We start from the raw sequence: 13,996 nt of genomic DNA, 5'->3' as shown, positions 1-13,996 counted from the left end.
ATATGAAAGGCAGGGTATAAATGTAAATAATAATAATAATGATAATGATAATAATAATAATAATAATAATAATAATAATAAAAGCTGAGGATGAGCTGAGGTTAGCCATGGATGCTAAAAGCAACAAAAAGCTTTCTTCAGGTACATCCATAGTAAAAGACAGAGAAAAGAATTGGTGGTTCAGCTGATGGTTGGCAAAATTATAACATCATTTTAGGGTTTTTGTTGCTCCTTCTAGGAGGAAGGGCAGGATATAAATTTAATTAATAAAGTAATATTAAACAGATGACAAAGTAAAGGCAGAAGTGCTCGGTTCCTACGTTGGCTCAGTCTTCTCCCAAAAGAGGGTCTGTGACTCCTGGCAAATGTGAAGTTACAAGTTGAAGGTACAGGATTGCAACTTGCGATTGATAGACAAACGGTCAATCAACAACTAATTAATTTGAACGAGTTCAAGTCTGCAGGGTCTGATGAACTGCATCCTAGAGTAATGAAGGAATTAGCTAAAGAACCATTGTCTATTATCTTTGTGAAGTCATGGAGGATGGGTGAAGTGCTGGATGACGAGGAGGGCTAATATTGATTTAAGCTGAAAGGTTGCCACACAGAGGAGGATCTCTTCTCGATCATCCCAGAGTGCAGGACACGGAATAATATGCTCAAGTTGTAGGAAGCCAGATTTCAACTGTAACATCAGAAAAAACTTCCTAACTGTTAGTGTAGAACGGCAGTGGAACCCATGACCTGGGGAGGTGGTGGGCTCTCCCACACTGGAGGCCTTCAAGAGGCAGCTGGACAGGAACGTGTCGGGTATGCTTTGATTTGGATTCCTGCATTGCGCAGGTGGTTGGACTTGATGGCCTTGTAGGCCCCTTCCAACTCTACTATTCTATGATTCTGTGAAAAGCCAGTGGAGGCTGATCCATTAGGGCAAATGGAGCACTGCCCTATGAACCTCTGCCTGCCCTCAGCCAGCCACTAAATACCCGTCTTCCTACAAGTACATGGGATGGCACTGGTTTTTCCTCCTGAGTCTCAGTGTTGCCCTTGTGGAACTCAACAGGGAAGAGGATGGGGACAAAAGTGGCTCCGCTTGTCATTGGCTCTGGCTTTGCCTACTCTTGGGCTCTCTGCGCTCTACACCACAAGTCCCAATGCGCACCAGACATTCTTAAAAACCAATCCCTGGTCCATGTTATGTAATTTTGTATAGATGTTAGCAGAGAGCGTCAACGGTCTGATATGTGTGTGCCGGTGTGTGTTTACCTAAGAAAGCAGGCTTTTACCCTGCATCAGGATCACTGAGACTTAAGACTTAGTAAAATAAGAAAAGCTACTTTATTTATAGAAATATATAGTAGATAGAAAGGCATACCTAGTTCTAACTAACTAAGTTGGAGGCGCAAAGCCCAGGTTTGGGAGGGCGAGAGCAGAGACAAAGGTGTCTCCTCTCTGAGGAAAGGGCGATGGAAGGAAGTCAGTCGGAGCATCACAGGTAAAAGGTAAACAAAGCCTATCCATCTGGAGGACCCTCGCTCTATCTGCCTTCTGGAACATAAACAAAAGAACAAAACAGGAGTTGTTCTTGCCCCACTTCCAACAGTCCAGACAACACAAGCCGAGATTCAAGGAATGGAGGGGGTGAAGCTGCTGAAGTTGTCCTCCTAGCTGTGTGGGGGAAGGGGGGGGAGAGTGTAAGCCTAAGGCTCAGAGTGTATTTTCCTACATGTGCATATCTCACTAAACCACAGTTTACCAGTCCTTAGTTTGGGTAAAGAAAGAGAAACTTTTAATGTCCTGCTTTTGTTGGTTTGTTTTACAGTCAAGTCTGCTTCGGTCAGATATTGGGCTTGGAAGTCCAAGTCAGATTTCATCTTCAGGAAAAGCTGGCACACCGTATTACCCATTTCCTACCACAAATTCACGGCGAAGATCACATGATTCATCTTCTCTTGGTGAGTAAATCGTGTTACGTTGGCTACTGCCACTTTCCCCACATCACATTTTTACAAGCTTGTGACTTTTTAAAAGGAAATGTCAAATTAGTTTCCCCAAGGAATATGTATAGATTATTTTATATTCTGCTTAATCTGGAGGGGTAGAGCTCATATTAAAGTAGGGAGAAGAGTAGACTACAGAAGAGAGCAAGGAGCTTGACACTGCAGAATTGAGTAGCAGCTGCTGCCTTTTCCTTCTGCAACTGCTCCCCAGTCGTTGCTGTTTGTGTATATTGCGTTCTAGTTTCTGCATTACATTCTAGTTTGTCAGTTACTTGCATGTCTGTGTATCAGTCATTCACTAGCCATTAAATATTATTTAAGAAATCGTTAGGAAGAACAAGGATTCATTGTAATTTATATCAACATGCCTGAACACAAAGTTACTTGGTGTAGTTTAGAATTGTTTTATATTGAAATGCTATCAAATCAGCCTGAAATATTAAAAGCAGAGTATCCATAGGTGGAACCCAGCACCTTCTCCTGTGAATAGGGAAGAAAATGCTTTGCCTATGAAGGGAGGCATCATAGCTTTTTAAATAAAAGCTTCGACACAAAATGATGGCCCAGGTCTTCACTTCTACTGTTGTCCTGAAGCATGGATGTAAAAATTATCCAGGTGTCACATTCACACTGTTGACCTGTGTTGTGGTTCAAACTGGATGAATGTATAGTAGACAAAAACTCAAAATAAATTTCACCCAAATTAAAACAAAAATGAATAGTTTGCTTGTGTATGTGTGTGTTACATATATATTGTAATGAAGTTACAATAAAATAGAAGGTCTTATGAAAGCTGCAAGTGGGATTTGCAACAAAACGTAGCAGGATGGAGAGCTCCCTGTTCAGGATTCCAGTTGTTCCATTCTGTTCCCCCTTCTCCCCTCCCCCTATTGTTCTCTAGTTGGTATGAGATACAGCCTTGTGATGGGTTGTGCCCTGTGATTTGTCCAAGGCATTGCATGTGCTCAGTTGAATTTCCTGAAGCCTTCTCCTTTATGTTCCTCCCTCAGTTCCTCAGTTCAGTTCTTGCCTTTTCCCAAAGCAGATGTGGTCCTCTCTGTCTCTCCCTCACACTCCTTACTGCTTCTTGCTCAGACTTCTCTCTTATTTTTTGCTGCTTGTAGCTTCTTCTCTGTTTCCATTGAATATCTCCTCCTTACAGGAAGCTTTACTTTTTTCCCTTTTTTCTTCATCCATTAAAAAAAGCATCCCTTCTTTATTCGATCTCCTTCCTGCTGTTCTGTTTTTCTCCCACTGCTTCAGTATGGCACTCTTGGACAAGAAGGACCCTAAAGGAAGAAGAATGCAAGATCTAAAGAGAAAGGAGCCGCATCAAAAACCACCTGTGCCCAGCGAGCTTCTTGAGGCAAGCAGCCACACCCCTCCCCATTCCACCTAGTCATGTTTGGAAAACAGAAGCGCCCAGTGCTTTTTGGGAGGGACCTTGCCCACTCCATGAAGGTCTGCAGGACCTCAGATCCCCATTCCTCCTGGTCACTGTTGGAAAGAGGAAGTATCAGTGCATTTCTGGAGGGACTTTCGACCTAAGCCAGTCTGTGAAGGTCTGCAGCACCTCCGATTGCTCCCGTTGGACTGTGGACTTTGCAAGCACTTCAGGAACACAGCCGCCATTTTCCTCCCAACTAAGTTGCTTTTTTTTACGGGGATGGGGAGACTGTGAGGCAAAAAGCGTGGTGCTTGAACCTAGCCCCAGGGACTGGAAAGGGAGCCCCCTTTTGTCTCCAGTGGACTGGAGCACACCCTTGTCCCTCAGGTAGCATGCGATCAGGTGGGCTGTAGCACCGCCTGACATCTGAAGGCAAGAATGCAGAGGAGTGGAGACTTGAGCTGCTGCTTCTGTTCGTCACCCCAGTTCATCCCTGCTTTCATCGGAGGCAGTTCTATTGCAGCCTTAGCCTTGCTAATCTGTATCTGCTAGGGTTTTGTTGTGAGTTTTAGTTAATTGTGTTAATTGTGGTGTCATAGAGAGTCCTGTGGTGTGTGGGAGTGTGTGTCAATCTTGTAAGGGGCGTTTCCCTCATTTCTTCCTCCCCCTCCCCCCAGCCTCAACCCCTTTCCATCGTGGGGGTCTGTTAGAGGTCCCTCTGCTCTCCTCCCTCCTCCTTCACAGGGCTTGTGGCTGCAGCCCTGGTTCTCTGTTTTACTTGTCCTTATCCATTCTGCCTGCTATAGCTTGCGGCTGCAGCTCTTGGCAGCTCCCAGGCTTACCAGCTCTTGCGTCTGGAGCTTGTAGCTGCGGCTCCAGGTTTTTGCCAGGTCCTTGATGAAGCAGTGGAGCTACTTTTCCTGCCTGTGTTTTGTCCAGGGTTTGTGGCTGCAGCTCTGGGCTCTGGCCGAGGTGGCAGGTGCCACTTACGTGATGGCGGCTGCTTATGGTGGTAGTTGGTAGCCGATGATTTTTTGAAGCTTGGGCTCCTCTCCCTGCTTCAGCTTCTCTACCTTGTCTTTTCCTGCCATTTTTCGCCTTGGCTGCCATTTTGGTTTTCTTCCCCCCCTTCTCCCTCCGCCATTTTGTTTGTGTTGCTTCCCCCGCTCTTTTTCTCTGCCCTAGTTATTTTCTGCTACTGACTATCTGTGATACTGTTCCTTTCCATTTCCATGCTGTTTTCTCCCCTTTCCTCCATCTCGCACAGTAGGCAGGGTTAATTTAAAACAAAAAAAAAGGCTCTACTGCAATGAAATACTCCTCTTTCAATGCCTGTGTGACACTCTGGTTACTGCACCCATCTACTTTGTGCGTGTACACCATGGCGGGTCCAACTGTGCATGCAGATTCCCTTGCCCAGATTTCTGAGATGGAACAGCAGGGCACATCTGACACTGGAAGGTCCCAACACAAGACCATTTTCAGTATGGGATCCAAGGTGCCTTCAAACCATAAAAACGTTCATACAAGATCAAAAATCGCAATTGAAGTTCATACATAAAATGTATGGATGACCTTAAAATAAACAGAGCTTGACTTGTAAGACAGATAGTGATAATAATGATGATGACGTAGTTTTTGGCAGAAGGAAAAAAATCACATAGATGGCTCATTAGACTAGGTAAAATCTTACTGTCAGGATCATGGGCTTTACAAATAATGAAAAATAAATTAAAATCAGCTGCCTGTTTACAATCTTTAAATAGACTGCTGACTTTCATATATCCGGAATCAATATGCCCATTTTTAAAGTTATTTAAACCAAAGATGATAGTGATATTAACCTTTGGTGTGGAAATTTGGGGCTTTGCAGTTCTTTCTAAAATTAAAAGTGTTCAAAGCTGCTTTCTGCATACAGTTTTTGGGATTTCAAAATCCACCCCAGCTTATTTAATAGGAATAGAGCTGGACATGGAAATGGCCTCTGATTTAATATAGAATCATAGAACAGTCGAGTTGGAAGGGGCCTTTAAGGCCATCAAGTCCATCCCCTGCTAGTGGCAAGAATCCAAGTTGAAGCATACCTGACAGGTGGCTGTCCAGCTGCTTCTTGAAGGCCTCCAGTGTTGGAGAGCCCACCAGCCCCCTAGGTCTTTGGTTCCATTGTCATACTGCTCTAACAGTTTCCCTGATGTTCAGCTGAAATCTGGCTTTCTGTATGTCAGGATGGTTAATTATTGGAGCAGAATTAATCAACTGGTGGAAAGTAGGATTCCTAAGATCTACCTAGGGGAACAGAGGACATATGCACACAGAATGTTTTGGTTGCAAAAACCTTGAAAACTGCTTCCAAAATTTGGATTCTCTGTATAGGCACTGAAGCCATGGGAGAAAGTTACTAGAATTAAAGGGTGTTGGATGTAGGAGTACAAATTAAGAAAACTGCCCTCACATAATCAGGAACAGTGGAATGGTAAGCTAGCACAAAATGTTAGCACCAACATGAAAAATACTTGTCATTCCCCATGACAATGGAATATTTAAAAGCTTTTACACAATTGTGCTTTGAACAAATGGATTCAATGTTGAAATGGAGATTTTATGGTATTCCAGCCCAAGATAGATTGTGTGTTTGTGGGGAACCAGCACTGGAGCATTTGGCTCATTAAGTATTATTTATTTAGACTATCTCTATACTGCTTAATATATAAAAAGAACTTAAGTACTCAAATGTCAGTTATATTAGGACATTAGATAAAGTTATTTAGAGCCCCCCTTTTTTCAAGAAAATGAAGTGCTAGAATGTGAAAGAGAAATTTGGGGCTTTCTGCTACAAGCAACAAAACAGTATGTGATCCAGAGGGTTGCTATGTTCACAGTGAAGGCTGCTAGATATAGGGGAAATTTCCTGGATTCCATTTATGTAAAGTCTCTGTCAAGAAACTTGAAGACATGAGTGTATAAAATGCATTCTGACACTTCTCCTGCAACGTACCAGATGTATTAAGGTGTGCATTGCATTAGCTTATGTCAGTACCTGTCTGTGCCTTTTCACCTTCCACTGGATCTGTAGCCACCACTAACACCTGTATCCTTGACATTTGCCATGCAGCCACGTGGACTTTGGCATTACAGTAGGGCCCCACTTCTCGGCGCCCCGCTAATAAAGTGCCAGCGGGGCGATCAGCTGGAGGGGAGGCTGGAGCTCCCCGCTCTCCACCTGATCTCTCCAGAGGAGGGGAAGATCAGCTGTAGAGCGCTACAGCTGATCTCCTCCTCCTCTGGGCGATCAGACTCCCGCTCGAGCTGATCGCGCCAGAAGAGGAGATCAGCTGTAGCACTATACAGCTGATCTTCCCCTCCTCCAGCGTGATCAGATCAACTGCACTACAGCTGATCCGCTTTTTGGCGGTTTTCACTTTTCGGCGGGGGTCTGGAACCTACTGTACAAGTTAGACCTTTATTCTTAAGCTGAAGCCTCCTTTGGGCAGAGAGTTCTACAGAACATTCTCTTATCTGTTTGAAAAGTTACTCTTTAGTTCCACCCTTAGTTCATTGCAGGTTGTGTGTGTCCTACCACATGGATGTATCTCATGCCAGTTGGAGAAAGGAACATTGGGTATTTACTGTTACTGGACCTTCTAGATTGGCAAAGGGAAACATCCATGGCCACACCCTTACTTTTTTCTCTAGTAGCTGTTTTCTTCACTGTTCTCTGTATCTGTGGTCAGAAACCCTTATGCCAGTTACACTCTCCTTACTCTTTCCCCGTATTACTCTAGCTGTTTTTTTCTTTAGTTCATTCTCAGTTTCTGAATCTTAGCATGGCCTCAGATGGAACTGAGCATCTGAGGGAGGAGCATAAGGGAGAGCTTGCCTTGGGCAAATCACAGAACACAACCCATCATGTGGATATTATTATTATTATCGTTATCATCATTCATTCATTCATTCATTCATACATACATACATACATACATACATACATACATACCCTGCCTTTCGGCCCAAGGCCCTCAAGGCGGCTTACAGAAGACACAAGTATCAAAATACATTATAAGAATACATCAATAAAACAATAAAGCAATACAATAAAGCAATACGATTTACAAAACACAATTTACAAGAGTTAAATAACAATAACCATCGCAATCTACATTTCCAACTTAACACTTGCAGCGCTAAAATTGGCCCCAAGGTACCGTCTAAAAGCACATAAGTCCATGAGTGCACTACCTAGCTGGAACTAAGCAGGTCTGGGTATGTCTTTAAAAAAACGTCGCCACCTTAGAAACAGACAACAAACGGGTTAGTCAAGGTAGAGGCCCTCACTATATATCTCTTTGCCACTCTAGAAGGCCCATTCACGGTAAGTGCTGGGAGTGGTCCCAGCTGCCCTGACCACTCCGAAAAAGCCTACCCTTGACCCGTTGGTTTGTGACAACTACCACTCAGTCACAAATACCCCTATTGTAGGGAAGATGTTTGGCAGGATTATGGCAGAGCAGTTGCAAGTACTCTTGGATGAAATGTTATCTTGACCCATTCCAGTCTGGATTCAGGCATGGTTACGGGGCTGAATCTGCTTTGGCCGCCCGAATGGATGACCTTTATTAGGAGGACGGGGGGGTTGCAACCCTGTAATTCTGGACCTCTCAGGAGCTTTTGTTACCATTGACCATTGTATCCTTCTGAGCTGATGTGGTGAGGTGGGCATTGCAATGTTTTATTGTTCAAGGTGCTGGTTTTGGTGCATAAAGCCCTATACAACTTGGGACCAGGATACCTGAAAGATTGTCTTACCCCTTATATACTCAGTCAATCACTGCGCTCTGCAGTTGAGGGCCTCCTGCAGATACCATCTTGTCCGGAGGTCCATTCCACACAACATAGGTAGAGGACCTTTAGTGTTGTGGCACCTACCCTTTGGAATTCACTCCCCTTAAATATTAGAAAGGCTCAGTCTGTTTTCAGCATCTATTGAAGGCCTTCCTCTTTCATCAAGCCTTTTAAGTAGAGACCTTATCACAGTTTGCATCTGTGTTGGAATTGTTTTTAGATTTTTTTAAAAGATTTTTTTTAAAGATGTTTTGCTTTTAAGATGTTTTTAGTGCTTTTGTTTACTGCCCTGAGCTCCTTCTGGGAGGAAGGGTGAAATATAAATGTACATTACGTTCCAGACCCCCGCTGTAAAGCAAAAACCACTGTAAAGCAGAACTCATTGAATAGAATGGCGTGCGATGCCCGAAAACTGCCGTAAAAGGGGAACAAGCACCGTATGAGTGGGGCTTTAGTCTAATTGAGACCGTTGCATTAGCGAATCGCTGTAAAGCAAAGCGTTGTAAAGCGGAACCCTACTGTAATTAATAATGATGATAATTAATAAATAAATAATAAAGCGGGGCCCTACTGTAATTAATGATGATGTAATTAGTAATAATGCCATGATGATGATGATGATGATGAGTGCTAGGTACAACCATGCACAATGGATATTACTGACAGTCTTGGATTCTAAGTGTTCTCCAATGGCATTGCTGTGAGTTTAAAACAAAAGTCACCCACTGCCTCTGAGTCATAATGTCCCATATTGTTCCCAGTTGGCCTGGTCCAGTTAACCTGTTTCAGACGGAGAGGCTCATTTCAATTATGCAACAGTATCCTTGTACTTAGATCTCTTCTCCCTAAGCATGTATGTCTTTTTCTTCATTGGTTATGTAGTGATAATTTTGAAAATACAAATATTTGAGTGCTATTTAGTTTCTTGTTCTGGATGAGGGTAAAATACTTGGATTGGTTTACTGGGCCAGGCCACTGGTTCAAGCTTTAAACTAGATCTCGAGAATATTTAATTCATAGTGTCCTTTAAATACTGGTCTTAAAAGTAGCTAGGCAAAAGGGTTTTATAACACTTGCTGCTTGCTACTATTCTGCTCTTTAGAACTACATATTCGAATGCTTTTCTCATTTAAGCAGTTTTTCTTCAGTAATGCTACTTACTCTGTTAATACACATCATGCTGCTGGGTGATAAAATGTGGCTTTTTATGTGCAGATTCTCTGCAGACCAAGAAAGTAAGGAAGGTGCCCCCTGGTTTGCCTTCTTCTGTAAGTATTGTTGGTTATTCTATCTTTCAGTAAATAAATGAACTGCCTACTTTAATATACAATCTGTCTAGTTATCATTGGATTGCTTTCTTTGATGTATCAGTCATGAAGAGTAAAATTGATCAGCTGCAAGTTCTACAGCAGGGGAGGCTAACCTGTGGCCCTGCAGAAGTTGTTGGTCTCCAACTCCAATCAGCCTTGACTATTGACCAACCTGGCTGACACTGATAGGATTCCAACATCTGGAGGACCCTAGGTTACTCACCCTTGTTATAAAGTCTAACTAAGGCCTACACAACATAAGAACTACCTACCAGTTGTGGCCATCTCAAAAACTGTTTGCACCTCCTGACCTCCCGGGTGCAGCTAGACAAACAGGTTGAATAGCCCACTTTTACTGAGTTTCCCTTACTGTATGAATTGTTAGGAGAGGGAATGTCTTGTGTGCTGTTGCCACCCAAGTCAGTGGGAAGAAGGGGAGAGAGATACTAAAACAACTGAAATCTAAGAAATGGGGTGAGAATGAGGGATTAACAGAGGGTGCAGAAAGAGAGGAGTGTGCTGTCAGATGCAGAGAGAAGGAGGGCTGCAACTGTTGAAAGATCTCTAGGTGGGAAAGCAGAAAAAGATGAGGCAAACTGTGGTAGGAGTTGCAGGCCTCTGCTGTATGCACAGAAAGAGGGATGAGGTGAGTATGCTTTGTGAAGTAAAGAGAATCATTGTAGCGTAGTGGTTAGAATGTCAGGCTGGGATCTGGGAGACCAGGGTTCAAATCCCTTCTTGGCTATGCAGCTCTCTGGGTGATCTTGGGCCAGTCACTGTCTCTCAGCCTAGCCTACCTCGCAGGATTGTTGTGAGGATAAATTTAGGAGGAGAGAATGCCATCTTCAGCTCCTTGGAGGAAAAGTAGGATACAAATATAATTAATTGATTGATTGATTGATTGATTAATGTGAAAAGGAGGAATGCTTACGGAGAGGAGGGCTTCAGAGGAACCTGTGGTAATGCAGAGAGTAAAAGGGAGTTAGAATGCATAAAGAGCAAATACAAACTTAAAATTGTAGGAATGATTTTCTGTGGCTAACTTAGGGAGCAGTTCTAACTATGGGAACCCAGTGTAATTTACACCAGCTTAAGTTAAATCAGTGTAATGTACACCACATCCAAACCCTGTTCATCAGCGAGGCTACTGCTAGCTGAGCTGGTCCAAGCCTGGCAGAGGAGAAACAACCCTTTGAAATAGAATGTGACTTACACCAATCTTTTTGCCAGTTTAAGTTCCGCCAGGTTATCAGGTCACGTGACTGGGTTGAACAGAGTTAGGATCCAGTATAAGTCTCCTTCCTCCCAGGTCCTGCCCCCAGAACACCCCCCTTTTGGGGGATTTACAGGTGCACCAGGATGAGGGATCTGCGCCAGCCTGTCTCCGACTGAGCTGGGGTTGGGGACTTGCAGCCTGCTGAGCCAGAGATTCCTCAGATCCTAAATTACTCGTCCTAGTGGATCTTAGATTTGGATTGCTCCATTAGAGATTTATCTCTCTGGAATAAAACAACAACAATGTAGAAGTGCATTTGGAGTGAAATATGGGTGTGCCTCTGGTCTAGGTACTCCTTTGAAGGGTATTTTTTAGATCTGGTAGCAATGATTTGTATAATATTTGTTCACTCTTACCTACTTGTCCCTGTCATACATGTTTCTCTCTTGGGAAGGGGGTGCCCTAAGAGCTATCTTCTGTTCATGTAATTTGATGTTTAATTAGTCATTGTGTTGCTGAATAGGAGGACAGACGGATTAATAGCAGAGAATCCTAGAAATTTACATTAGTAATAATCCCAGTGGAGCTTGCAGACATTAAGATTCGTAGGACATGTATAGCTCAGCTTGCCTCAGTAGGACTGAAGTTATTAATGTGCATAAATCACCAGGTTGTATGTTCCTGGTGAAGCCCTTGTGGATTTTCAGGCCTTCATTAAACCTTTTCTGACTTGGACCTATCATTTCAGAGACTTTCAAGCAACCAGTTTGTTGATCCCCATTGCTCCAAAATTTATCCTTTGAGAATAACGGGCTTTGATGGGGGGAAAAAAGATTGGGGGGCTTGGTATTAAAATCTTCAACAATGGTGATAATCTAGTGCTTTTTGGTCATGTTGTGGTATTAAAAGTGTCTTATTCCTTAAAGTAAGAAAATTATTTATAAATGAATCTGTACCTCATCAAATGAAGGCAGGATTTTCCACCACCCCTCCCTTTCAGAACAAACAAAAAAGGAGGGAGAGGTGCAGAGCATTTTCCTTTGTTGTGTAAATAGAGGTGTTGGGCTTTTATTCAGCAGTACTTAAATACATGGCGCAGGTGCACTTGGATGAGTCATAATGCTCTGCAGGCTGAATAGAATGGGCTGCTGCTGTTGCAAAGGCAAGAGCAAAGCTGTGGATGCAAAATGGGTCAGATCTTTGGCATTAGTTGTGAAGTGGAACTGGTGCTCTGATTTGTTTATGCCCTCCTTTGTGTTCCACAATGGAACTCCATGCAAACTCCTGTTTTAATTTTTCATCTTCTTCCAGATGCAAGTGAGAGACATGTTGGGTACCCTGAGAGGCACCTGTGTTCTGAACTTGCCTCTTACCTGGAAGCCAGTTTACAATGGCAGTCACAGGAATCTTCCCCTCCCCTGTTTGGTTCCCAAGCAGGAGTTAAAACTAGACCAGCCTTTTACATTGTACCCCACTATATATTATTCAGGAAAGGTTTATAGACTTCTTATGGTAGGCTTCTGCGCTGCTTAAAATACATAAAAATGAGAGAGACTAAAACATGTAACATCTAATTTATTACTAAAATTTGAGGGTTGTATTCAACTGTCATATGCAGATTAGATCCAATGATATCAGTGAGTCTACTCAGAGGAAGGTAACAGGTGGGGTACTGCAGTCCTGGGCCCCATGCTCTTCAATATTTTTATTAAATGACTTGGATGAGGAGGTGCAGGGAATGCTTATCAAATTGGCAGATAATAAAATATTGGGGAGGGATAGCTAATACTCTGAAAGACAGAAACAAAATTCAAAGGGATCTTGAGAGGATGGAGCATTGGGCTGAAAACAACAGAATGAAATTTAACAGGGATAAATGTGAAGTTCTACACCTAGGAAAAAGAAACCAAATGCACAGTGATAAGATGGGGAATACTTGGCAATACTACATGCAAGAAGGATCTTGGAATTGTTGTTGATCACAAGCTGAATATGAGCCAGAAGTGTGATGTGGCTGCAAAAAAGGCAAGTGCTATTTTAGGCTGCATTAGCAGAAGTATAGTTTCCACATCGCATGAAGTATTGGTTCCTCTCTATTCAGCACTGATTAGGCCTCATCTTGAGTACTGCATCCAGTTCTGGAAACCACACTTTCAGTGTTGGAAGTGGGGCAAGAGCAACTCCTGTTTTGTTCTTTTGTTTAAGTTCCAGAAGGAAGATAGAGCTAGGGTCCTCCAGGTGGATAGGCTTTGTTTACCTTTTACCTGTGATGCTCCTTTAGGGAAGCTTACCTGCCCCTCCTCCTTCTGCCCTTTCCACTCCTTTGTCCTCTGGCTGTCCAGGAGAGAGGAGACATCCCTTTGTCTCTGCTCTCTCTCCAAGCATGGGGCTGACTCCTACACCAACTTAGTTAGTTAGAACTAGGTATGCCTTTTCTATCTACTATGTATTTCTCTAAATAAAGTAGTTTTTCTTATTTTACTAAGTCTCCAGTCTCAGTGATGCTGTTGCAGGGTAAAAGCCTGCTTTCTTAGGCAAACGCACGCACACGCTGGCACACTCACATTTCAACATCTGCTGTTACTCTGCTGCTGTGGTGCTGCTTTTAAACAAAATTAAGCAACACAACTACACACAGCGCAACAAGGGTTATGGGCCCAGCAAACTAAGTTGAATGCAAGTTGTAGCTGAAGCTCAAAGTGCTTGCCTGTAAAGGGAGACTTTAAGTTAGAAAGAAAAGCAGAACAGAGATAGAAAAGATGACTGAAGTAACTTTGCTGGAGAGACGTGTTCCAAGGCTTGAAAAGGATAACTTCGATCTGTGGGATTTAAGATTCAGAGCCCTGCTTGGCGGAGAGGGTCTGGAAGGAATCCTGACTGAGAGAGAGCCCTCGGCTGAGGATGAAGATGCAACACCTTCATGGATACGTAAGCATGCTACAGTAAAAGCTCTGCTTATATCTGCTCTATCAGACCAAGCACTGAATCTGTGCACAGGCTGCAACAGTGTTAGATGTATGAAAAGTTGCAAGAAGTCTATAATGAGAAAACAAAGAGCCATGTCTTATTTCTGTACAAAAAGTTATTTTCTCTGAAAGAAACTAATGAAAGGGGCAGTCTAAGTAAACACTTAGAGAATTTTACAAGCCTTCTTGCTAGACTGGAAAGATGTGGAAAATGTTTAGAAGAGGATATGAAAAAGGCTTTGCTTTTAAGCTCTCTTAATGAGGATCATAAATTAATT

General features: G+C 43.0%; 1 protein-coding gene across 6 annotated transcripts in view; it reads left to right on the top strand.

The window, feature by feature from the left end:
- TCF12 (transcription factor 12) overlaps positions 1-13,996 on the top strand; it is a 367,927-nt gene that overhangs the window by 221,103 nt on the left and 132,828 nt on the right. For all 6 annotated transcript variants that reach the window (XM_061595499.1, XM_061595501.1, XM_061595498.1 and 3 more), the window contains exons 8-9: positions 1,823-1,955; positions 9,442-9,494. In XM_061595499.1, the coding sequence (XP_061451483.1) occupies positions 1,823-1,955; positions 9,442-9,494 (186 nt within the window). The remainder of the gene's footprint in view (positions 1-1,822; positions 1,956-9,441; positions 9,495-13,996) is intronic.

The sequence above is a fragment of the Rhineura floridana genome, chromosome 14 (assembly GCF_030035675.1).
Source record: "Rhineura floridana isolate rRhiFlo1 chromosome 14, rRhiFlo1.hap2, whole genome shotgun sequence".
Lineage (NCBI taxonomy): Eukaryota > Metazoa > Chordata > Lepidosauria > Squamata > Rhineuridae > Rhineura > Rhineura floridana.
Note: the sequence above shows the minus strand (reverse complement) of the source record. Positions and strands in the feature narration are given on the sequence as shown.